Below are 25,508 nucleotides of genomic sequence, written 5' to 3'. Positions count from 1 at the left end.
AATTTGAAGTTACATATGCAGTATTTAATAAAATTTTCAATTTTCATCATTTTGCAACCCTAGACTTCGATAAATATTTATATATAATAACCAATTTTTGTTTTTTAAAACTCCGGACGGGTGTTATTATTTTTTACTTAATAAGTTGACTTAATTAAAATTTAATTCTCTCTTGTGAACGGGCTTTACGTTTCATTTACAAATATTTCTTTAAGACCACTACCATCATTCCTATAATCAACCAAAATGAAAACGAAACACGAATGAATGTACATAAACATAACCTGAAAACATTATTTTGACAACGGTGGGACGGTTATTAGAATAATAATAAAAAAAATCTTTTACTTTTGTTTATATAAAATAAATAAAATTGAATTGATGTATAAAAATATTTTGTTTTGTCATCGAAAGATTGTACTTCATATTGAAAATGAATAAGGATTAATTACAATTAAATTACAATATCTTACATATTTGTCATTTGGCGAAGCTCATAAAAATTTTTACTGGAAAAACTTTGTGTTTAGTATGAAAAATGCTTGAATCTAAATATTTAACATCATTGATATCAGGTGGAGTAGCTGGATTATTTGTTGATATAAGTCTTTTTCCTATAGATACTATTAAAACAAGATTACAAAGTGAAAAGGGTTTTTGGCGTTCCGGTGGCTTCAAAGCTGTTTATAAAGGTTTAGGACCTGTAGCCGCAGGTAGTGCGCCGACAGCTGCATTATTTTTTTGCACGTATGAAACTATCAAATATCATGTGGGTGAAGTATTACCAGAATTTAAAAATTCACCTTATTTACATATGTTTGCTGCTTCTTTAGCGGAAGTTATTGCCTGCACAATAAGAGTCCCTGTTGAAATTGCAAAACAGAGACGACAGGTATCTTTAGGTAATGAAATTGTAGGAAATCGAAGCAGTCTTCAAATTTTATGGCTTGCTTATAAAAATGAAGGATTTTGTAAAGGCTTATATAGAGGTTATGGGACGACTGTTCTACGAGAAATACCATTCTCTTTCATACAATTTCCTTTATGGGAATATTTAAAATTTCGATGGTGTGACTGGACTGGTTACGAAGATCTGACACCATGGTCGGTAGCATTATGCGGTGCTATAGCTGGAGGAATTTCAGCTGGTATAACAACACCTTTAGACGTTGCAAAAACAAGAGTTATGTTAGCAGAGCAAAATTCAGTTAATAAGAAAAAACTTAACATCAGAAATATACTCAGAGGGATATATAAAGAGAAAGGTTTGAGAGGCTTATTCTCTGGATTTGTTCCTCGTGTTACTTGGATTACAATTGGTGGTGCAATTTTCTTTGGAGCTTATGACTTGACAACAAGGATTTTAAGCGGGAAAGATATATTTGGAATAAAGAGAGATACTACATAAAGCCTGCAATTAATAAAAATGTTAGAACTTTTAAAGTATTACTTTTGTACTAAAGAAAAAAAGTGTAGTTAAGAATAAATTGTTTTGTTATTATTTAAAATTTATTTTATATCATATAATCATTTATCTAATGTGGTAACCTTTTGTTTTTTAATGTGGTAAAAAATTCTTTTTAAAAAAATTGTGTAACAAAACTTAATCCGATTATAAAACTATAGTATATGAAATTTTAAAATGCATTAAAATTCACACCAGCTTCTGACATACTTAAGAAACAATATGTCTATGCAATTTAGAGTCCCAACCAACGGAAAGCAGTTCGTGTGAATTTTGTGGATTCCATAAAGCATCCCTTACCATATTAGTCGCAGTAGAATCTGTGTAAATACATTCATACATCACATCTGGCGCTAATTTTCCTCTATTTTCATATATCCTAACCATATTTGTTTCGCCGATTATGGCCATTTTAGAACTAAAGCAAAAAAAAAAAAACAATAAAATTACATTTGTAGATGCATGTTTAAATTATACCCTGAGAAACGGAATTTCGTGATCGGTCTTGTATGAACCTCAATTTTATCTAAGAACTTATTTGGCATTTTTACATCAATCATATATGCATCACCAGCCGCATCTCCTAAATATATTAAATCATTGTCAGCCTCACTAACATTACACCAATGAATTGCTGTTAAATCAATATCATGATTTTCAAATATCCCCATAGCTGGTCTTTGTTGTCTGTAATCCCAAATTAAAGCACTTCGATCAAGTGAACAGGTAACAAATACAGATTCTGTGTTGAAACAACTTGAAATTGATGTAATACTGTCGGAATGCGCATTATGCATTGAGTGAATTGACTCTAAAGAGCCTTTTCCAATATCCCAAACTTTCAATAGCCCTTGACTACATCCAGTTACTAATAAATTATTTTTATTTAATGTAGTCATAGACAACAATATACCAAAATGTTCTTTCCTTGCACCGATCAAAAGAGGACAGTACGTAGATGAATTTTCGGATTGTGTTGACCATATTTGTACGCTGCCATTTGCTTGAGATACTGCAAACTAAAAATTGTTTTAATAAGTTTTATTTATACTTTCTATGTTTCGTTGAAAAACATTACTCACTATTTTTGGATCAACAAATATTACGTTAGTAACGTTGGAATCTAAATGAATTTTAAAAACACCGAGGCTGGAATTTGTGTTCACATCCATTTCAAGGGATTGAAGATTTTCAAATCCCCAGACATATCCATCCCAAACACGTCCAGTTAATTCATTACAACCTAAAGCTATCACACCATTTTTGTTCACAGAAAAACTATCATAGTACTTTAAAATTCGTGGAGTTCTATTTATCGGTTTTAATTGATATTGTCTTAAATTGAGGTTAATAAATAAATTATTTGCACATACCACATACATACAAGATTAAAATTTCTTTGGGGTGTAAGGATACTTACAACGAATTGTAATTCGGATGTTGTGTATCATGCCGCAATTTTTCAGTTTCAGGTTGAACGTAGCCCTTTGGTGCTTTATAAAGTTTTGCATAATTCGGTCGTTGCATTTTGCAAATATAATATTATTTTGTTTTTTCAAAAAGTTTAACTATTTAGCCGGCTATTTATTATACAAAATGTAAATACTTCTTGACACATTAAAATTTTGACACGAGAATTGAAAAAACCAGTGGCTTCCAAAGTTATTAGAAACAAAATGATATTGAAAAGAAATTTGACATTTTACTGAACTGCAACGCCACCTAGCGAGTATACAATTAATTGTAAAAACGACGTTGACGATTAAGATCTGTAGGGATTTTGAGACTTACTTAAATACAGAATATTAATACGAGTATAATGTTATATAACATACCCAGCACGAGTTAATTTTGCATTTCAAATAAATTTTTATCTTATTTCTATTTTTATTATGTCATACACCATAAAAATTTCAATATGTGGAATTTTTTTTTAAATTCAAATAAATATTTTATTGCTGCTTATTTAATTAAAATTAAAAAGTCGAAGATTATTGTAAAAAGGCTTAAAAAATTCGAGTTCTACATCTGAAGTTTTTTGAAACAATCAAATGTATATAGGTTTGAAACAACTAAATGTATTTACGTCATTATGTACTTGGCATTTGGGGACATGCGGAAACTCAAACTAGATTATTTGACATTCAAGTAAAAATAATTTAAAAAAGTCAACCTATTGTCAAAATTTTTCTTAGTTGACATTATTATTAATCTTTTACTTCGCAAATTTTCGGGGCGGATTAAAAGCAAAGTAGAAAATTTATATCAGTTCAATTCTTAATTGAATAAAGAAGTAAAGATATACCTAAATAAAGTAATCGAAAATGGCAGCAGAAATAAAACCTGCGCCACGTAGTAATAATGATCGATTTAATTCGACCAAAAAGCCAGAATTATTAAGTAAATTGGAAGGAAATAATTATGACGTTAATGCGGCTCGTTTAATCCCAGAAAATGGAGTAATTAGCGTTAGTGATGATCAGTAAGTAATTGATTTATAGTTTAAAACCAGTTTATTATCTTAAACGAACTAATACATTGCATTTGAAAGAAAAATTTTCTTTTTGAAAAATTTTATCTTTGCGTCGTAAATTCATTTTTATGGAACACAAAGATGATATCATTTTTCACACGTATATATACATACATATATAATTTTTCTTATTGTAATGCAATTTATAGAACTGTACGAGTATGGCTTCGTAGAGATTCGGGTCACTATTGGCCTAGCATATGTCAATATATGCCATCTGGTTGCACTTCATTGGATTATGTTGAAGAAACACGCCAATTGTTTGTTGGACAAGAAAATGGAACAGTTTCACAATATACTTTATCTGAAGACTGCAATCGTCTATCGTTAATACGCGATTATTTGGCACATCAAGCTAGAGTAACAGCGTGTATTTTATCAAGAGCAGATGCATGGGTATTATCTGTAAGTAAAGATAAAACTTTTGCGTATCATTGTACTCAAACAGGACGTCGTATTGGTGGTTATACATTCGAAGCATCGTGTACTTGTTTACAGTAAATATTTATTTGTTATTTTTTTTTAATTTCACAAACTTCTTAATATTAATAACAAATTTTTATTTGGTATTGTAAAGATTTGATTCATTGGCAAAATATGCATTCATTGGAGATTATAGTGGTCAAATAACTATGCTTCGACTTGATACAAATGGTTCAAATTTTATAACTACATTTAAGGGGCATACAGGTATTACTTCAAGATATATTTGATGAGTATTAATACAAAAATAATAACTCACTTTAAATAGGATCTGTTCGTTGCTTGAAATGGGTTGAGGGCCCTCAGTTGTTATTTAGCGGAGCTTTTGATCAACTGGTTATTGTATGGGATGTTGGAGGAAGGCGTGGGACTGTGTATGAGCTTCAAGGGCACAAGTAAGTATTATTTGTTTATTTTTTAAACATTTATGGAACAAAAATAATGCAAAAAATTTAGCAACAAAGTTACCGATTTGGCATATGCTAACAAAACACAACAGTTAATATCTGCTGGAGAAGATTCCGTTGTTGTTTTTTGGGAAATGAATGCAATGCGCAAAGAGGTACCGGAATGGGTTGAATCAAATAATTGTCAGTTGTGTAGTCGACCATTTTTCTGGAACTTTAAATCAATGTTAGATCAAAAACAATTAGGTTTGTGTTTTGTATTTTCAAATGAATTAAAAAAAAATTTTTTAAATTATTTTGATATGATTTTTAGGTATTCGTCAACATCACTGCAGGCATTGTGGTAAAGCTATATGTGATAATTGTTCAACAAATCGCATTAATATACCGATAATGGGATTTGAATTCGATGTTAGAGTATGTGATCCATGTTTTAAGCAATTGCAACCAATAGAGTAAGTATTTTTTCAATACTGTGATCACTATATAAAATTATACAATTCAAGTTTATTTTTATTTTCTTATCAATAACTGAATACAAAAATAATTTATATATCATTACGAAAGTTCAACGAATTGTACATTTTAATTTGCTTTATTTTGCTTATATATAATGTTTAACCCTGGTATTAAATTTTAATTTTATTTTATATATACAATATATGATTACGAATTAAAGTTCGTTGATATTTATTTACATTTGAATTTAAAATTTGTTTTTTTTTTAATCTTTTCAGGCGACCATCATTAGCTTCATTTCATGATGCAAAACATTCAATAGTTTCAATGGATTTAGATGAAAATCGTAAAAGATTACTAACAGTTGGACAGGATCGCATTATTAAAATATGGGATTTATCTTCAATTTGGGCCTAATATTTACTTAATAATACTGAATGTTCCTTGTCATCATTAACATCACCGATATCGACAATACAACCAACATTCGCCCAATTTATTAACCAAAATAATGATAAAATTTCACAGCAAGTTACAACAGATACAATATCAATTCAAAATGATAAATATAATACATTAGAAACATCGAATATATCAACTTTAAATAATGATAATACAAAAATCAATAATACTATGAGTTTCAAAACAGATTTATTTTCTACTGATATTTTTTCCAATACAACAACAGCAGGAGTAACAATACAAGAAACAAATACAATATCGAAAGAAACAGCAGCCACAAGTAATTCTAATAATAATATTGGTATTATAAAATCAAATGAAGATAATGATAATAATATTGATAATTTAAATTTTTCAAATTATTTATTTGATAAAAATCATGATACAGAATTACAATTTCATGAGTTATCATTAACAGCTGTTTCACTTTCTGACGATGATGATAAGGATATTGATATTGATGATGATAAGGAACAGATAAATATAATGTCAACAATAAAATCTTCAGAAATAAAAATAAATAATGAAACAAATATGAATATAAAAAAAAATTACAATCAAGATGACGATAATGATAAAAATTTAAATTTAGACATTGAAAAATCAAAATGTTTAATAAATAATATCAGCGATAGTAATTTGAAAGACAACATGAAAATTATTAAAAACGTTGATGATAATACAAAATATCCATTTGTTTATTTTTTACATGAAAAATGAAAAATTTAATATTATAAATTAAATTTATTTTCTATATACTAATACTTAATTAAAACAATTGCCTATAAAAATTAATAACTTAATCATTATTGAAAAAACAAACAAATATTTTTTTTTTAATTTTAATAAGCTTCCGCTGTTTTTTAAATAATAAAATTAGTTAAATAAAATTTCATTGCCTTGTTTTTTTTTTCATTAAATAATTTTCGTAACTTAAATTAAATATATACGTATTTTATATTGTATATTTTTTTAAGTATTTGTCAAATCAATAAACGTTAACTATACATGAACTTAGATTTTGTATATATAACGTTTAAAATATATAAGAAATGTAAAACAATATGATTTACATAATATGTGAATTCTATTATTGTGTAATATATAAATTTTTTTATATTCAAATTACACTGCAAAATTGCATAGAAAGGTAGTGGTTAATGATTTATACATAAAATTAAAAAAAATGTGGAAGAATTAGTTTACTAAAGTAGAATTCATTTAATGTATTTACTTAATTAAAAGGTGAAATTGTTAATGAATAACCAATTATTACCTACTATGTGAATTATTCATGTGCACACATAATCGTTAGAAACGAAAGTAAAAATCGGTTTCTTCAATTCAATATAATAATATTTGCATTTTTTTTTTTTATAAAGAAAATAAATTTTTCAAATAAGAAATTATATAATATAATATTAGCAAACAAGCATTACCATTTACAATTTTTTTTTGTCTCATTTGTATTTTTCATTTGTAACGTACCTACTTTAATAATATTAAATGCAAAAGTTTTATTTTCAAACTTTAATTTTGTGAAAAGAAAAAGTAGAAAAAAGTTGCAAATTTAAATATTAAATGTTAGATTTATTCAACAGCAAATAGTTATCGTAATTTAACATAATTAATCTTAAATATTTAGAAATTTAACAGCCAATGGAAAGGGTAACTAGAAACTGATTTATAATCAAATTACTGGTTGCTTTGATATATTGGTTAATAAATCAATAACGTCAACGCCCCTTTCAACAAAATTTAATTACAAATTCTGATTTTGGCTTTTGGCTTTCATGTTGATTGAGCATTAAGAATTAATTTTTAATAAAAAACTTCGTCTTTTAAAAATTCAACCAAATTATACTAAACAAAAATTATAAAATTTTAGAAAAATACTTAATTAAAAATTGCTGTTGAATAAATCTAGTGCAAAAAAATAATTTTACAGCTTCTACATATAAAACAAAATTCAGCAAATTAAAAATAAAATCAAAAAATTTTTGTAAAATAAATTTTTAATAGATAATTAAGTAAATATTTTTACAGTCAAATTCATTTCAAAAATCTTTTGATAAATTTATTATATTTAAATATGTAAATTTCTTTAAAATATTTTTCATTATTTATTTTTTAAAAAATTCATTATATATAATTTAAAATACATATCTTCTTCTAATTTATATTGAGTATCATAAATAGCATGCATAATAATAATTACTATTTTTATAATTACATTATTACATTATTATTCATATTAGTAAAGATATTTTTAATTGTTCCAATATTATTTAATTTTCAAGAATTAAATATTTTGTATGCATCTAAACTAAAATTGCATCTCTTTAACTAAGATATTTAGAATAGTTCCTTTAATTATATAATTACATGATATATAAAAAGAAAAATAATAATTCACTCAAAATAGTATTTATGTAAAAATAATGCAAAAAGAAATGAAATTAGTTTGAAATGGAAATTATGTATTTAAATAGTGAAAATATTTTAATGGAAAATTAATCTGAATAGAAATTTAATTTATATATATACATATATATAAACGTATTATATAAATGTATATAATAAAATAAAGTATATTATATAAATGTCATAAAGAAATTTATAATCAAAAGAAATAAAAAACAAATACATAGGTAAAAGATATTGATGAAAATAGTAAGAATGATATATTCTAAATGTATACCATTATACAAATTAACAAAAAAATATATGAAAATGTAAAAGTAAAAAATTGTATTTAAAGTAAAAATAATTTTTAAAATTATTTCCATATCAAAAAGAAAATTGAAAAAATAAAATGAAAATAAAGTATGTATACATATATATAATTTTCTTTGACTAACACAAAATTTTAATTTTTAAAAATTACATTTTTTCATTGATATCATTTTGTTTTGGTTTCCTTATTGAAATTATTTATTTGAAATTTCTTAATTTAAAAAATTTGATTAAATACTTAAGGAAATTGATTGTTTTCATGTTAGGATTTCTCTAGAAGCTATTTATTATTCTATAAGGCCGAAAATAGAAATAATTTCCCGAAACAACAAAGTTAAAAAAATTTTTTGATAAAAATTTTGAATTTAGTCATTTGTTATTTGTCATGTTAATTAAAAATTAAAAATTTTGTTATTTGTCAATTGGAGTCAAATCTTTTTTTTTTTTTGATTCAGTACATTCTCTTGAATGATAGGATTAGATAGATCTGGATTTTATGACAGAAATTTTAATAAATTTTCCATACATTTTGTACAACTTAATTATTTGCTTTATTCAATGAACTCAATTTGAATTTATAAAAATATAATTTCTTTATATTTTGACATGGTTTTCAATTTGTTTAATTTTATTTTATTTAGATTTTAATGAATATTAAAGCTATTAAAATTTAAATGAATAATTTTAATGAAATATAAAAGTTTTATATTTTAAAATAATTTTCATTTTAGGTTGCTTTACCCAATCTTTAAAAAACTTTATAAAATTTTATAAATAAAACAAAAAAATAAAAAAAAAATCAAATTCCCACTGAAAAGTCTCTATATTGTAATGCAACGTAATGTAATGTAAACTAGGATCAAATTATAGTGAATTATATAAATATTTCGTAAATTTAAAATATATATATACGAGTACTTGTAAATTCCTTTATGTTTTTGTTTTCTTTTTCTTTGTAATACTTCAATAAACTCTTATAATACATATATTTAAAAAAAAAAATAAAGAAAATTGTAAAAAAAGAGGAAACAAGAAAATATTGAAAAAAGCTTGAAGCTTTTTTATTTTTTTTTTTATATTTAATAAAATGCTAATATAAAAATTTTCATTATGTATTTCAAAAATAAGAAAATTTCAAATAAAATTTGTGGTGTAAAAATTTATAGCATTAAATATTAAAGTAACAATAAAAAATCAAAAAGGGAAAAAAATTATAAAAATAATAAAATATAAGAATGACAAGCGCATTGAGAGGTTTTATATATGCAAAAATAAATATAAAAGTAATATTTTTTTTATTTCTGTTCAATCTTTATTATTTTTAACATCAGCTTAGGATTATAATTCCAAATTTTCAAAAAATTTTTATATTATATTCAATTTTACATCAACAATTAATATTATTTTTACACTTTTCTATTTATAATAAATAATTTAAAAAAAAAATTTTGTAAGTAATTTTTCTAAATAATTTTAAAATTCAAATTTGAATTAGTTACTCATCTTACATAGCTGTTGGTATATTTAGGAATATTTTAAATTTAAACAAATATGAAATATTTAAGTTAAAATCCTTGTTTTAATATACGTCGAAATTAGAAATTCTTAACATTATTCGGTCTTATTTAAAATTATTTTTATTTAAAAATTGCTTGAAGCTATAAATTATAAAATATTAATTAATAAGAATGTAAATTATTAAGGTTGAGAATTACAACAGCATTTTATATTTAATTATTATTATCTTGATATATTTAAACAACAGCTCTAAAATATGAATCATAAATATTTGTTGCACTAAAAATTTTGTTTTTAGAAAGACATTTTTGTAATAAACTTGATTTTTTTCGTTCAAATATTTAATCATTTAAATTAAATTTATTAAAAAAAATAATAAAATAATTATAATTTGGCATAAAGTTAAATATTATCCGATCCTTATTTTTTTTGTAATTTTTAGGGGCAGGTCGTCATCTGCGCATCTAAGCATCCAAAAAAGAACATTTTATATCATATATATTTAATGTCTAAATAAATTAAATACGTATTCATTATTATAATAATTAGTAAAAATAGAAATAAACAAGGAATGAGTTTTGAATTTTCATTAAAAATATAAAAAGAATAAAAGTAAAAAAAAAACTTTTTATAAAACAAAATATATTACTTTTTATCTTATCATTTCGTTTCAGTTTTCTTGTTTTTTTTTTCATAATTTTTATAACTTATATATTTTATAATTTAATATTTCATTAAACTTTTATATGAATTATAATTAAGAAAAATAAAAAAAAAATATATATATTAAAATAAAATGAGAATGCAAAAAAATATAAGGCAAAAGAATAGTTTATTTATATAAAATTACAAAGTGTTATATTAGAAATTATAATTATAAAAAGTCAGAAAATTGTACCACAATTATATTAATAATAAAATGAAAAATAAAGAAAAAAAAAAGAAAATAAAAATTAAAATTAAATTACAAAAAAAAAAATAAAATAAAATATATAACAAAAAGTTTAGTTTTCTTTCAGTTTTAAAACGAATGTTTTTTAATTTTGTTTTTTAAATTTAAAAATTTTCATAATAACCTCATATCATTTTAGAACAATTACTTTTTGAAAGTTGCATTGTAGAACTTTCAGAGTAATGTGCGTAAACGAAAAACCCTTTGTATTCAATAATTCAAGAAAAGTAAAACACATTGATCGAACTCCCTTACTTCTAAATAAATTCTATATATTAATTCTATTAAATATGTATTTTATTGGTTCAACTTAATTCAAAATAAATATGCGTTTAAATGACTAATACAATATAATATTTATTAAAAACTCATAAATTATAACTAGAATTTTGAAAATATAAAACAAAAAAAAAAATAATTTTAAAATGAGTAAATAACTTTTCAATGATTCATATATAAATAAATTATTATAGTAAAATAACTAAAAAAAGAAGTATATTAAATTAAATACTATTACTTTGTTATTTAAATTTTTTTTTTATTATAAAAAAAATGCTCATCATATTTTATATAAACGACTAAATAAATTTACATTATACTATAATAAATAATTGAATTCATTTCAAAAGAAATAAACCATTATTTTTGTTTCTTATTAAAATATTGAATATTTTAATAAAATTTGGGCTGCCATTCGTTTACGTTTTGTATGATTCATTATCTTCTTTTTCTTTGATTCGAGGAAAATCTTGTTATATCAATATTCTGGGCTATCAACTTGACGGTTTAAAATGAAATTTAATAAATTTTTATAAAATTTATTTTCTACCAAGTAGACATGTAGATGATAACATGTAGATGTTACCATTGAAATTTTCCGTAGAATCCAAAATATAGTGAAAAAAGATTTACAGTTTTTACTGCGTAGTTAAAACTAAGGGCCTTTCCAAGTATGTCAAATGCATGCAACTGACGTTAGTCATGAATCCCAAGGCAACATGGCGCTAGCGTCATAAATCCCAACATATGTTGCTAACGCAATTGATTGTCATTTTAGTTTTTTTTCGCATGTTTTTAAAGGCTAATGCATAAGTGATTTGTTTGAAAATTGCTCAAATTACAGGTGATTGTCATTTGCTAAATCAAGCGATTGACGTGATTGACATGATCGTCAAATCTTTGACATACTGGGAAAGGGCCTAACTTTTAGCTATTAGGATTTACAATATGGATGACAGATATAATGTATAGTACTACATTAATACAACACTTTGGATGTCAGGATTTTTTTAACTGTTTTGCATTGTTTCCTGTAAATGTTAAAAATATTTAATTCACTTAATTTTAGAATTTGTTATATCAATATTTATTTGCATTTTATATAAAATTTTATATAATATTTGTTTGATGGTAACCCTATTGTAATACATAATAATGTATATGTATAACAAAATCAAAAATAATGACTAATGCTTAAATAAAAAAGCAAATCCTCTGAATGATTCCGAACTAATTTTATAAATTTTAATATTATTGAATAGATTAAAATGTTGAAAAATGATATTTAATATTATTTTAAACAAAAGAATAAGAATTTATGGGAATATAATAATATATTGATTGTTTTCACACCTCACCCAAAATATTATATTGTATATCAAAAGAATATAGAATCTACACAATATTTTACATATAAAAACACCATATATCTCTATACGTGTGTACCCAAATATACAGGTTTCCTCTTAAATTAACGTAATAAAAATTAGTTCTGCATATTATTCTTATTAAAAAATTTTATAAAATATATCGTATACTTTTGATGACGCTCTCAAAATCTATACCAAATCAGGTACATTTTAATTAATTTAGAACATTTTCGATCGGATTATAGCAGTCCTTAATTTTAATCAAATATTGATAAAATTCGACTATCGTACTATGCCAGCGTAGGAGGGAATGCCTGTATACATAGCACGTGTTATATTATCTATGCATACATACGTATACATATATTGAAATAATTAATATTATTTTGCTTTCCTTTTGTATTAAATCAATTTGCTAGAATAAAAAAATTTATAAATCGATTTATCGAACTTTATAAAAAAACTACATATAATACTCGTATTATAATAAACAAGTTGAGATGAGGAACTAAAGCGAATTGACATCACAATAAACAAAAAAAAATACAGAAAAATAAAAAAAAGGTGTTAAATATTAAAAAGCGATGATTTATAAACCCAAGCGCTATTTGACAAAAAACAGAATAAAATTAAAAAAAAAAATAAAAAATAAAAATAAAAACTAAATTGAGAAATCGGCTCCAAGTTGTCTGGTTAAAAAAGTTGTACATAATTTAAAACTAAAAAAAAAAATATTTATTAGCTTATATCGAACTACAAATTAGTAATCTTTAATTTTTTTTTTTTACAACTTGTTAATTTTTGTTTTTTTTTTCTCTTTACATTCACGTTATATTTAATTTTGTTTTAGAAAAGATTTTAGTTATAAATATGAGTTTTGTATGTCTGTCAGTCTGCATGCATAATTTTTAAATATTTTACACCTTTTACACAATTACATGTCGGTAGAACCTTACGTTAGAAGTTCAATTTATAGTAAAAACCTACTATACTCTAAGTACTCTTTAGGTATTGCTACTGTAAATGGAAGAGGAATATATACAGTGAAATGCAAATATTAGAGTATATATTAGGTTGAAAAGCCTAAAATAGCTTACTGTATATGATAACAATTAATCTTATCACTAAAAATTTATTAAAAATTTTTTTGTTATTGGTAAATTTTTTTGTTATTGATATTTTGCGATTGTATTACAATTTTCTTAGATAAAATTTAATGAAATTTGGGATTTTACTTTGAAATGATAACAAAATTTAATAAATTTTGACTAAAATTGTATAATACTTTTAATCGGAATTAATTTTTTTTTGATAAATAACTATAAATTTGTGATTTTGTACATTCAATTTAAAGCATTGAAAAAATGGCGTCTTTTGGTAAACAAATATACTTGAGAGTTGCATTTTTTGTTCTAATTCGTGAGAAAATACTGACAATTCTAAAATTATGAGAAAATACTGCGGCAACAGTTTATCTATATAGTGGTTTTTTTTTTAAAAAAACAAATTCTCGAAATGAGAGTAACATCTTTTCTAATCGATGGTAATTTTACTCACTTAAGGGGTAATATGAATCTTTTTTAGATAATCTCAGAGGGTAATCAATAAATATTACTAAAATTTGCATTGAAAAACATTAGGTTTTTCTAGTAATACCCTCTTATACTTATTAAGTAGTTTTTTAACTAAAATTATTGAGGGTGTTTAAATTTCTTTAAATTATTGTAACAATTTTGAGTGGAAAATTTATATACCTACTTTGCAAATTTCAACAACTATTAATTACCTACGGTCTGAACGAGCATTATACTCTTACAAAAATCTGATTGCCTCTCCGAAAGCTATTATAGGGGGGGGGGGATTTGAAAACAATTCAAAATTTCTACATTGTTAGAGAATTTTTTTATTAAAACCAATTCCTTATTGTCGAAACTACCTTGATGTTTTTGCCCAATTTTTCACTATTATAATTTATTTTTTTTTTTAAATATCACAACCACTCTTCAGAAAACCCACATGAAGTTTAAGTGTTAATAAATCTTAAATTTTTTTTAATTTTCTTTTCAGTTTTTCTGAATTTTTTATTTTCTTAAAAAAAAATTAAATATTGATTTGAAATTATTTTAGTCTTTTTTTTTAATGGATAAATTTTATGAAGTTGACTTTTATACCAAATTTGTAAAATATTTTTGCAAATACACGCAATATTTAATTTTTGACGAATGAGGATGTCCAAATAAGATAAAATAGTCAAAATTTAAGTTGTTTAATTTTTTTTTATATTATTATTATTAGCAATAGTTTTGAATTTCGTTGTTGACCACCCCGAAATAATTTGAAATAGCCAAATTATTATGATTAAAGTCTATAATTCAATGTTATGTGTGGTACATACTGATATATGATGAAAATTATTAAGAAAAATAATAAGAATAATAAGAAATTTCACACTTGTGTTGCACTGTTTTTTTGATAGTTTTATTAATTTTGTTTTCCTTACTTGTTTTGCAAAGATCTTAGTTTCCATGTATTTTTGGGGAATTTTTATGAAAAACAGAATGATCAAATATGAAATTCCTAATAATTTTACAAATTTATATGATTGCTATAAATGTATACAGAAATTGTGATTTTACAACTAAAAATACTTGTTTATAAATAACACAATATTTATTAAATTTTATTAATGAATTTACGTAAACAAAAAAATTTATTATTGTGGTAATTCTGATGAATTTTCTTTAAAGAATTACCTATATTTTTTTTATTTAAATTACACAGTCAATTTTGTTTTTTTACTTTTCTGCAATTTGTTATAACTTAAATTATTATTTTTAAAGCTTGTTGTAGGTGTAAAATATAAATATATATATATAGGTTTTTAAACAATTATAAACATTAATTAAAATTTGTGATGAACAATAATTAAAATTAAAATGCAATTGCTAAAAATAGCATATCCTTTATTTTCGTGTCGTTCCGCAAATTTAAAATATATATAAACTTCATTTCAATAAGCATTATTGCTTATTATATATCTAGATTTTTTTATACCAAATCCATTCCAAACACATCGTAGAGCATATATAGTATGTTATAGTCTCATAATAAAAACAGGTTTATTATCAGTTAATAATATATAAATATCTTAATTAAAATCTATTCAACTTCCGGTATATTAATTACCACAATATTACAATATACAATTTTAGTTTAGGCGGAACTTTCTCAGTTTTGGAGAGCTCACGTCCCTGAAGGATATCTCTGAGTATATTTTCTTGAAACCCGGGTAATTTAAGTGGGATATAAGAGGGCTACAATTACCCATGGTTGACTGTGGTGATCGGAGAGAGAAAATCTATAGATATGCTCTTCAGCAATCTATAATTTACAATCATTTTTTTTTTCATATATATTTATTCAATAAATTTTTCCTTGCATGTTTGTTATTATACACAAATGTTATAAAGAATTTATGAATAATGCCTGTTATGTTGTTTTAATCGAATCTTAAAAATGTATTGGAATTAATTAATAAAATGTACTGTTTTTATGAGTTTAATATCTCTTGATATGACATAGCAGATAAATATTTGAATAAAATTATAGAGAAAAGTCTTAAGAGGCACCTAAAACTATATCTCTAAGTATATATAATAAAAAAAATATTAGAGCAAATTATAAGCAAATTTTAAATTAAAATAATATTGTATAGCTCCCGCTATTTAAAAATTTTGAAACACATAAAGCTTTTGACTATGAAATTCTATACTTTCTACATCCGTGTTTGAACAAAATTTATATAAAAAAAAAAAAGGTTGAACAAAAATTTGTAAAAAAAAAAAATATAATATTATTAAAATTTAATTAACAGGTTAATCACCTTTTTTATAATATTTATCTTACATAGACAAAATGGTCAATTAATTAATGACCGTTTTGTCTACGAAATCAACATTTCTTGGGAGAATCCTTTCCCACAAAAGTATCATATATAAAATATATTCAATACTATAACTATACACATAATGTACATAATAATATGTTCTCGTGTTATTATTAAGTATGTATAAATGTGTACCTATTTATGCATATATAATGTGTATCTATTTATGCATATATATATGGAAATGTTTAGAATTTTTGATAAAAAAATATTAATTATAAAATTATTTTTTCTTCAAGATTTTTATCATTCAAATAAACACGAGCGTTATAAATATTTTGAAATTAAAAAAAACAAAGATTGTAGAGAAATTTTGATAGTAAATATTAAGTATGTTTGTATAAATTGTATATGAGTTAGTATACAAGTTATTATGTATATGTATTTTATAATTGGTATTAATAATTAATTCATTAATCAAGTATTTAATGATAATATTCATAAAATACGTATACAATTATTAATACTGTGGGAACATTTCCTTTTCTTTCCAAAAAAAAAAAACACAAAAAAAAATATATAATTTTCGATCAACTAATTAGATTTAAATTTGATAAGGAAATTATTGAAATTTGAGAACTGAAAATATTAATTTTTTTTTCTTTCAAATCTTAAATGAAATTTATATACAATTAGGTAAGTTTCCTTACTTTTATATAAAAATAACTTCATTATTTAAAATATTGAATAATTTTAAACTCCATCTTAAAGGAAATAATATTAAGCACCTCAAGTAATTTTCAATATTTACTCGAGAAATCATACTATAAGAGTGACCCCTTAAAATATGCAATATTTTTCTGAATTTTCTTGATATTTTCGTTTGATAATTAAAATACCGGAAGTAATTTACCGTATTTTTGACACAACCGATAAATTTATATGGTGTCTACGTATATAAAACTCACAGATGACAAGGAATTCAGAACTTCTTAGTCTCATAAAAAACGCAATGCATTTGCTGACATTAAATCGTTTTACCAGCAAAAATAAGAAATTTTTCACAAAAAATAAAATCTTTTAATGCACCCATCAGAGCTTCAGTTGAATGTAGTTTAATTTTAAATTGAAATTAAATTTTAAAATTGAATTGACATTAATTTTTATTTTATATGAATTTGTATTTCAAAATTTTTAAAATATTTACTGTAGATCATAGAAATATCATATAGTTTGCACTTTTATAACTCTTATTGTAATTATTGTTAAGGAATTTAGGTCTTGTCTAATAAGTAAGATATTAAAGAAGTATTCAATAGTAGGAAACTCTATAGCGATAAAGTGATTCCAAATTTACATTTTATTTGGAATGATACCTGTACAATAAATTACAATGGAGCCTAAATTTTGAAAATTTCCTCATATTTACTCACTTTTATTCCTAATACGTAGCTAACTATAACATTTTAGATAAAAAAATCAAGAATTCTAAATAAAGTAATATAAAAAAGTTGTAAAATATTTATTAAATTAATATAAAACTGATAAATAATCGTTAATTTTATAATTAAAACCATACTAAATAGAAAACTAAAATAAATTTTAAATTAAAACTGGTAGTAAAATATAATAGTAGTATGGCTCCAACAACCCCCAATTTTTTTCCTTCTTTTTGTTTTTTTCTTGTTATTTTAATAAATATTAATTAATGGGTCATTATAATTGATTCAATTTGATAACAAATCGATAATATTCTATTGATAATTTATCCCGTTGTGAGAATTGCTTGTTTATAATATAATATTCTTTTAAATTTAATATTTAAAAAAAAATGAACAATATTTATGTATATACTCGTATGTAGTTATTTTGTTTTAATTATTTATATATATATATATATATATAACATGAGAAATTTTGATAATCTCAAATGAATATTTAATTCAAGTTTTTTTTTTTATGTTGTCAACTAAAATTTACTTATAAATTGCTAAATACAAGTAGGAATATATTTAGTATATAGAGAAAGAATTTATGAAAAGAAAAATAAAAAAAAAAGAAAATCATAATATTATTTAATCATTAATTTTATTTATTTTTGCAAATTTTTCAAATTCTTGCATAATTTTATTTACGTAGATAAGAAATATTTTTTTTTATTTTAATATTTTGTTAAAATGATTTTTTGTAACACTTTAAATAATAAGATTTCGTATAAGATTTTTCTATTTAATGTAAATTAAATTTTAGAAAAGAATTTTTAGAAATTCTGGTAGCAAAAATATGTTTTCATTTAAAGATTACAGAATATTTTGAAATTTGTGAAATATTGGTACAGAATCCTGGAAATATTGAAAATACGAAGGAATAATTTGGTTGTGTATAGTATAGGTATTGCAAATTGATTTTAATTTGTAAAAATAAGGATGTTTAAATATAAAATATCACATATTAAGTTAAAAATTTTCTTAATTAAAATTAATATTGAATAAATTAAATTTATTGCTAAATGAAAAAATATTAGATGAACTCATGGAATTTATGAAGTTGACGAAATTTCAATAATAAAATGACACTCTAACTAAATGTTTTAATTAACCTAGATAGAGCTTCTAACGTTAAAAAAAATAGTAGTTCTCCTTTACAATATAGTTCTTCTCAATCACATAGCTAAATTTTTAATTTTCTTACTATAGCAAAAAATTTTTTTTTAAAATATCCCTTGAATAAAATTATATTATTCATATATTAAATACGGCAATATATACCCTAAAATACTTTTACTAAGAGCGTTGTAACAAAAATATTTTAAATGAAAATCAGGCAAGAAATTGAAAAATTTTCAGTAGATATCGTAACTAAGAGCATTAGTGAAATAAAACATTTTTATAAACTTCAAAATACATATATGCTATTAATAAACAGTTATAAATTGTAGATTTGTATAATCGTATAATAATGCGCCGCTACTGTTTATTATGATCTCTTATACCTGCTCGCCTTACTTTGAATGCAGGACATGCACTATAGCATCCCCTTAAGACTCAGTTCCAAATGAACTCTCTACTAATATAGTTAAGACACCAGTATTGCAGATATAAGGCATAAAGTAAGCTATCGAAAATAGTTTATGAATTTCCCATAGGCCAAGAAATATTTGAATATTTGAAATTTAATTTTTATTAAAACCAATCGCAAAAATAAATTAATTTTGGTATACAATGCCACCCAAAACTGAAAACAATAAAGTCGATGAAAAAGAACTCAAAATATGTTTAACAAATATACTAAATAGACTTTATGAATTTATAATAGTTTTTTAAATCGGTTATAAATTATAATTTATGTGATAAAAATCATGTTAAAAATTTTAACATGATGAAAATTTAAAAACAGAAAAAAACAGAAACAAAAACTAAATAAAATAAATTTGAATTTTATGGAAATTCTTCTATTAAATTGTAACTTGGTAGCTTTTTCTATAATATTTAAAATATTTTGTTTAGTTTTCTAAATAGACAATATATAAAATTTGGTATCTGGTTCACTATTCCCATTCACAATTACAAAATATATTTGAATAGTTTATTTTTATAAACTGTTATACTACAAATAACTAGCTATAATAAAATATTATTAAAAAATTAAAACAAATAATATAACCGATTGCATACTTTTAGGGGATATTATGAATTATATACTGTTCAAAAGCATATCTCGTGCTTCTTTTATATGATCTCGTGCTTATGAAATGAAAATAAAAAAAGGTAATAAAATACTTTTAAATGAAATTTAACGATTTAAAATTTTTTTTTAATAAATTTCCTGTTATAAAAACTATATTATTGCGTTATTATTTGCGGTCATTTACGCAAATCACATTTATAATTTTTAACATCGCTCAATCTTAAAATTTTTAAGTATTTTTATTTTTATGTTGAACTTGTATAGGTTAAGATAATTACCTTATTATGCTTAAAATAATAAAAAATTTCTTCTTTTTTGTAATACTATAATAACGGTAACTTAATGCTCTAGAACATAAGTTACATATATAAACAGAAAATATATAAAAATATGTTTAATATATAGAAACAAATGCAAGTTTTGGGGGGTTCAATTAATGAAAATTCGGCAGCACTAATTACCGTTTACATTATTATTACAGAAATACTGTATACTATTACACAATTCAAATTATAAATACTCATTATTGAAGTGTTTGACGGGGAGTATGGAGCATTGATCCACATGAAAAGGGATTCTCTATGAGTGGTTTCGGCCTCCCAGGAAAATATCATATACTGGAATAATTTACAAGCATAGGTCCCAAATTTGTCAGAAGTATAGCTTCCCAGTGAGTTCTTCAGTTGTGATAGGTGGAAAGGCGAGGCAACAATAGATTTTCTTCTTAGAAGGCGGTGTATCTTTACCTCATGTCTAATCTAATTTATTCTAATTAATGAATTGTTTTAGTTATATAACATATATTTTTCAAAATTGCCATCAATTCCAGAATCTATACACTCGAAACCCTCTCCAATAAACCTATATTTTTTTTTTATTTTTATTGAATTAAATGTGAAAAACATTTAAATTTGTAGAGGAATAAAAAAAAGATAAATCCCATTAATTTTAACAAGAAGATTAACTAGTATAATATGTATAAATATTCTGATATATGTATACGCATGTCTAATATTTATATGTAAAATAAACAGTTTACTGTTAAATAAAGGCGGATCTATATATACGTTTTTGACATTGTGTTAACAATACTTATAGATATTTATCATTATAGCATATTATAGATATATAAAAGAAAAAGAAGAAAAAAAAAATGCTGATACCATTTGTGTAAAATTTATAATTCGTTAAAATTTTTAGAGAATACACAAAAAAAAAACCCTCATATAACATATTCACAAACATATTTAAAAACACGTATAATATAATTTAAATTTTGTAGAAATTTTTAATGTGATTTTTAACATTTCAATTAGGCAAGCATGCTTTTTTATATAAAGAAAAAAAAAATAAATTCTAACAAATTTGGAAACGGGATCTTTTGGCAACAAAATGTCTAGCAAAAATTTGTTTTAAATTTTATTTTTTATATGATTATAATAGGTATATACTACAAGATGATATGTATATACTATTTATGTATTATATGAAAAATTGTTTTAGTCTAGATTTAGAAAATAAAATAGTGTTTTTGCTGTAAAATATTAATCATTATTGAATTAAGTTATTGTGTGTATTTGGTTTTCATTGTAAAGAACACAAAAATGGTTTTTCAATATTAAAAAAATGCGTTCTAAAAAAACAAAAAATTCAAAATTACGATTGAATTTTTATTGAAATTTCAAAATTGGGAATGCCATCAAATTTATATTTTCATATTATATATTAAATTGTGTTATATGTGTTATATAGCAGGAAATTGGTATAGTAGGGAATTTTTCCAGCGTTACTTTAGGAAAACACTTTGTGTTTAAGAACTATTATGAAAAATGGGGTTGCTATAATTTTTTCTCTTATTATTATACAATATATGTTGTTTTAGAGTAGGATACCACTAAAGTAATAACTTAATTCTGTTAAAATCATATAGAATTTTATAACATTATAAGATATTGTAAGTTTTAATTAGGTTGTAATATTTTAAAATATATTTATGTTATAAAAGATAACATAAGAAACGATTTATGATTTTTACTATTTTATAAGCTTTCACTTTAATAATATGATCCCTAAAAAAAATATTTGAAATATTAGAATTGAAATTTTTTTTTAAATAATTACTAAAATTTGAATCATATTTGTCATTCTTATTTTTACACAAAATTATAGCAATTATTACATACATTATTGTTTGTAATAATTACGATAATCACATTTTACTAAAACAAAATTTTATTTGGTCGTCCCATCATATTCTAATAAAATCTCACTTGTTTTTACTTTTAATCTACTCAGACTTATTTACTAGACTTATTTTTACTATCTAACCCAGATTCATTTACCAAATTTAAATTTAATCATACATAAATACAAAAATTTTAACAAAACCAAAAATTAAATAAAATATAAAATTTTCCACTGTATGACTAATAAACGAATAATCAAGGAAATAAAATACAATATTATATAACTAGCATAATTTTTTATTATTTTATTTATAAATATTTTACAATCTAAAATTAATTTTATTTCCATTACATAAGTACGTGCATATGTATGTATATAATGAATCAATATTGATCATATAAAATCAAAACAATTGCCAACATTTTATTTATATACAAAAAAATAACAAAAAAAAAAAACGTAAATATTTATGTTTACTTTTTAAATTAAAAAAAAATTAATTGAAAATTGAGCTGCAGCCGCCGTGCACCAATAAAAACTAATTAAAATAAAAAAAAAAACAGAATAATTTAAAAATATACCGGAAGCTTTTCTCTTAACACAATTCAATAACCCATATAAATATTTCAATTAAGTTTAGAGAAAAGAGAGAAAATAATAATAAAGAAAAACCAAACAAAACAGCTATGGAAAATGATTTTTTAATAAAAAATAATTTAAAAAATAATAAAATTCAATTCAATCGTTTATTCATAACAATTGTCACAACAGTCAACAATCATGATAATAAACATCGATAAATCAATTATTTTATTGTTGTTTTCTCTTTCATGAATATTTTATTACAAAAACGGAAAATAAAACAAAAACAAAAAAGAAAAATTTAATTGAGCTAAATTGCTCTCAAAATTATTTGTGATTAAAAAGCTAAATAACAATAAAATCAATTATTTCGTTAAAAAGTATTCTCAATTTTAAAAATATTTTGTACTCAATATATTCGTAGTAAATTTTAACTTAGCATACCTACCTATTCTAACAGTGCTTATGTACAATATATATATGTATATATATATATATTTATATATATATATATATATATATATATATATATATATGTATATACAATAAAATGTACATAACCGCATAATGGTCAAGATCAAGATTTAAAAAAAAAAATTTACTTTTCTTTTTAATAAATATGCAAACAACATAATGCATATAACAATTAAATTTTATATATACATACATTTATATCTTAATATTAACACGATATCATACATAAATATATAAAAGTGATTTGTAGTTTTCCTTGTCCGAATAACTGTTTATATTTTTTATTATAATTTAATTCTTATTTTATATATTGATTTTATTTTCATACTCTTATAAAAATAATTTTCATTTCAATATACATATACGTATATAACTATTTTACAATATTTTACTTATACTAAAATACATTACCTATATATTATATTGTACATACAAGTGCAAATTTATTCGTATATACCTACTTTTACTATCAATATCGTAATTATACAATGCAAAACAAATACTTTAATATATACATAAATAAAACTAATATTGGAATTATTTTAATTAGCCCTCTTTTTGATTACGTTCAATGATATTGAACTATAAATGTGTAAATTGTAATACAATATGAAAATATTTTATGTATTTACTTTACAATATTGTACTTAATGTATGTACATATATTATTTATAATATTAATTGACTTATAATGTTATGCATATAGAAATTTAATATAATATTTATGTTTATGAATATTTTCATGATATCTATATAGAGATGTGACTCTATGAACAAGAGAGTAGTATAGTAGCGAGTAGTAAATTTGAAAATACTATACTATGTATAAATAATGAAATTAAAAAAAAAAAATTTAAATTATATCTTTTGATTTATAGCTAGGTTCAATTTTTCTATGACATAAACTTATCACATAGAAATGGAATATTTTAAATTTTTATTAAATTTTAAATTATATTTAATTTTATTACATGTGAAGCAATTTATGTTATAGAGTTCATTAACAGATAGAATGTAAATTTGATGCGCAAATAACAATGAAACAAATTGAAATTATAACTTAGTGTAAATTTACAATATTAAACCTTTCTTAACATATAACATGATTTCTTAAATTTAAAACTAAAAGCAATTAAAAATTTATTTTATGATTAAATTTAAAATTTACAATAATTTAATTTAATATAGTTTAAATTATACATGTTAATACAAAATGTAGTAAAACACTATATAATACAATATCATTTCCATCTTTATAAACTTATAATAAATCCGAAAGTTAAACACGAATTTCAATTTAATTTTCTCGACAAAATTCGTATCTATAACTCGTAAATCGCAATATCCAAAAAGTATAATATGCAATTTAAACAAGAATCACGCAGAAGGTATAAAGAAGTAGAATCAACAATGTTAATTTTTATTCTCAAAATATATTTATATATATGTATATATATATAAATTTTAATTGGGAGAAAAAATTTTATTTACAAATCTTGCTGAACTGTTAATTAAAATGCTATACTTCAAAAAAACAAAAAAAAAAAACACAAACAAACAAAATCATATAGTATTGTGGTGAGAATATAATTTTCATCTTTCTAAAGAGAAGGAGAGAAAATATTTATACTTGTACTGTTGAACTCTTAATTTTTGAATCTCAATTTTCTAATTCCTAACTCTATTCTGTTTCGGTTTTCTTTTTGATATTGTTTTGATTATTTTTTGTTTTTTTGTTTTTTTTTTTTTTGATATATAAATTGGCGATTTAATATTATAAAGCTTTCATTCTAATCGCATTTCTCGAGCAATCAAAATCACAAAATTTAGGTAAAAGTGAGAATTAAATTTTAAATTTTTTTTTTATAATATTAATAACAAGGAAAAATAAACAAAAAAAGCAAAAGAAAATAATAATAAAAAAAAATTTTTAAAGTTCGCAAATTTTGGAATATTTTATTGGTTGGTTGAATTTTGGTAGCCGAAAAAATTTTATTTAAATAATTTTTTTTTTTTCTTTGGTTTTTT

The 25,508-nt window shown here is 22.3% G+C and overlaps 3 protein-coding genes across 3 annotated transcripts; 2 read left to right on the top strand and 1 right to left on the bottom strand.

Moving 5' to 3' along the window:
* The first annotated feature begins 302 nt into the window (after positions 1–302).
* Positions 303–1,542, top strand: LOC129618594 (S-adenosylmethionine mitochondrial carrier protein homolog). Its single transcript, XM_055533434.1, has one exon. The coding sequence runs from the start codon at positions 539–541 to the stop codon at positions 1,406–1,408; it is 870 nt and encodes a 289-aa protein (XP_055389409.1). The 5' UTR covers positions 303–538; the 3' UTR covers positions 1,409–1,542.
* LOC129618593 (protein valois) lies at positions 1,532–3,042 on the bottom strand. The gene is made up of 4 exons (XM_055533433.1): positions 2,886–3,042; positions 2,548–2,800; positions 1,943–2,484; positions 1,532–1,883 (listed from the first exon to the last, which is right to left on the bottom strand). The coding sequence occupies exons 1-4, from the start codon at positions 2,990–2,992 to the stop codon at positions 1,676–1,678; spliced, it is 1,110 nt and encodes a 369-aa protein (XP_055389408.1). The 5' UTR covers positions 2,993–3,042; the 3' UTR covers positions 1,532–1,675.
* A 637-nt stretch (positions 3,043–3,679) lies between these two features.
* LOC129618578 (WD repeat and FYVE domain-containing protein 2) lies at positions 3,680–7,182 on the top strand. Its single transcript, XM_055533412.1, has 7 exons — positions 3,680–3,947; positions 4,148–4,495; positions 4,576–4,688; positions 4,750–4,876; positions 4,938–5,134; positions 5,202–5,343; positions 5,626–7,182. Exons 1-7 carry the CDS (start codon positions 3,790–3,792, stop codon positions 5,762–5,764), a joined length of 1,224 nt encoding a protein of 407 aa, XP_055389387.1. The 5' UTR covers positions 3,680–3,789; the 3' UTR covers positions 5,765–7,182.
* Positions 7,183–25,508: the final 18,326 nt, after the last annotated feature.

The sequence above is a fragment of the Condylostylus longicornis genome, unplaced genomic scaffold (assembly GCF_029603195.1).
Source record: "Condylostylus longicornis isolate FDR11 unplaced genomic scaffold, ASM2960319v2 ptg000009l, whole genome shotgun sequence".
Lineage (NCBI taxonomy): Eukaryota > Metazoa > Arthropoda > Insecta > Diptera > Dolichopodidae > Condylostylus > Condylostylus longicornis.
The sequence above is the reverse complement of the archived record's forward strand: the minus strand, read 5'-3'. Positions and strand labels throughout refer to the sequence as shown.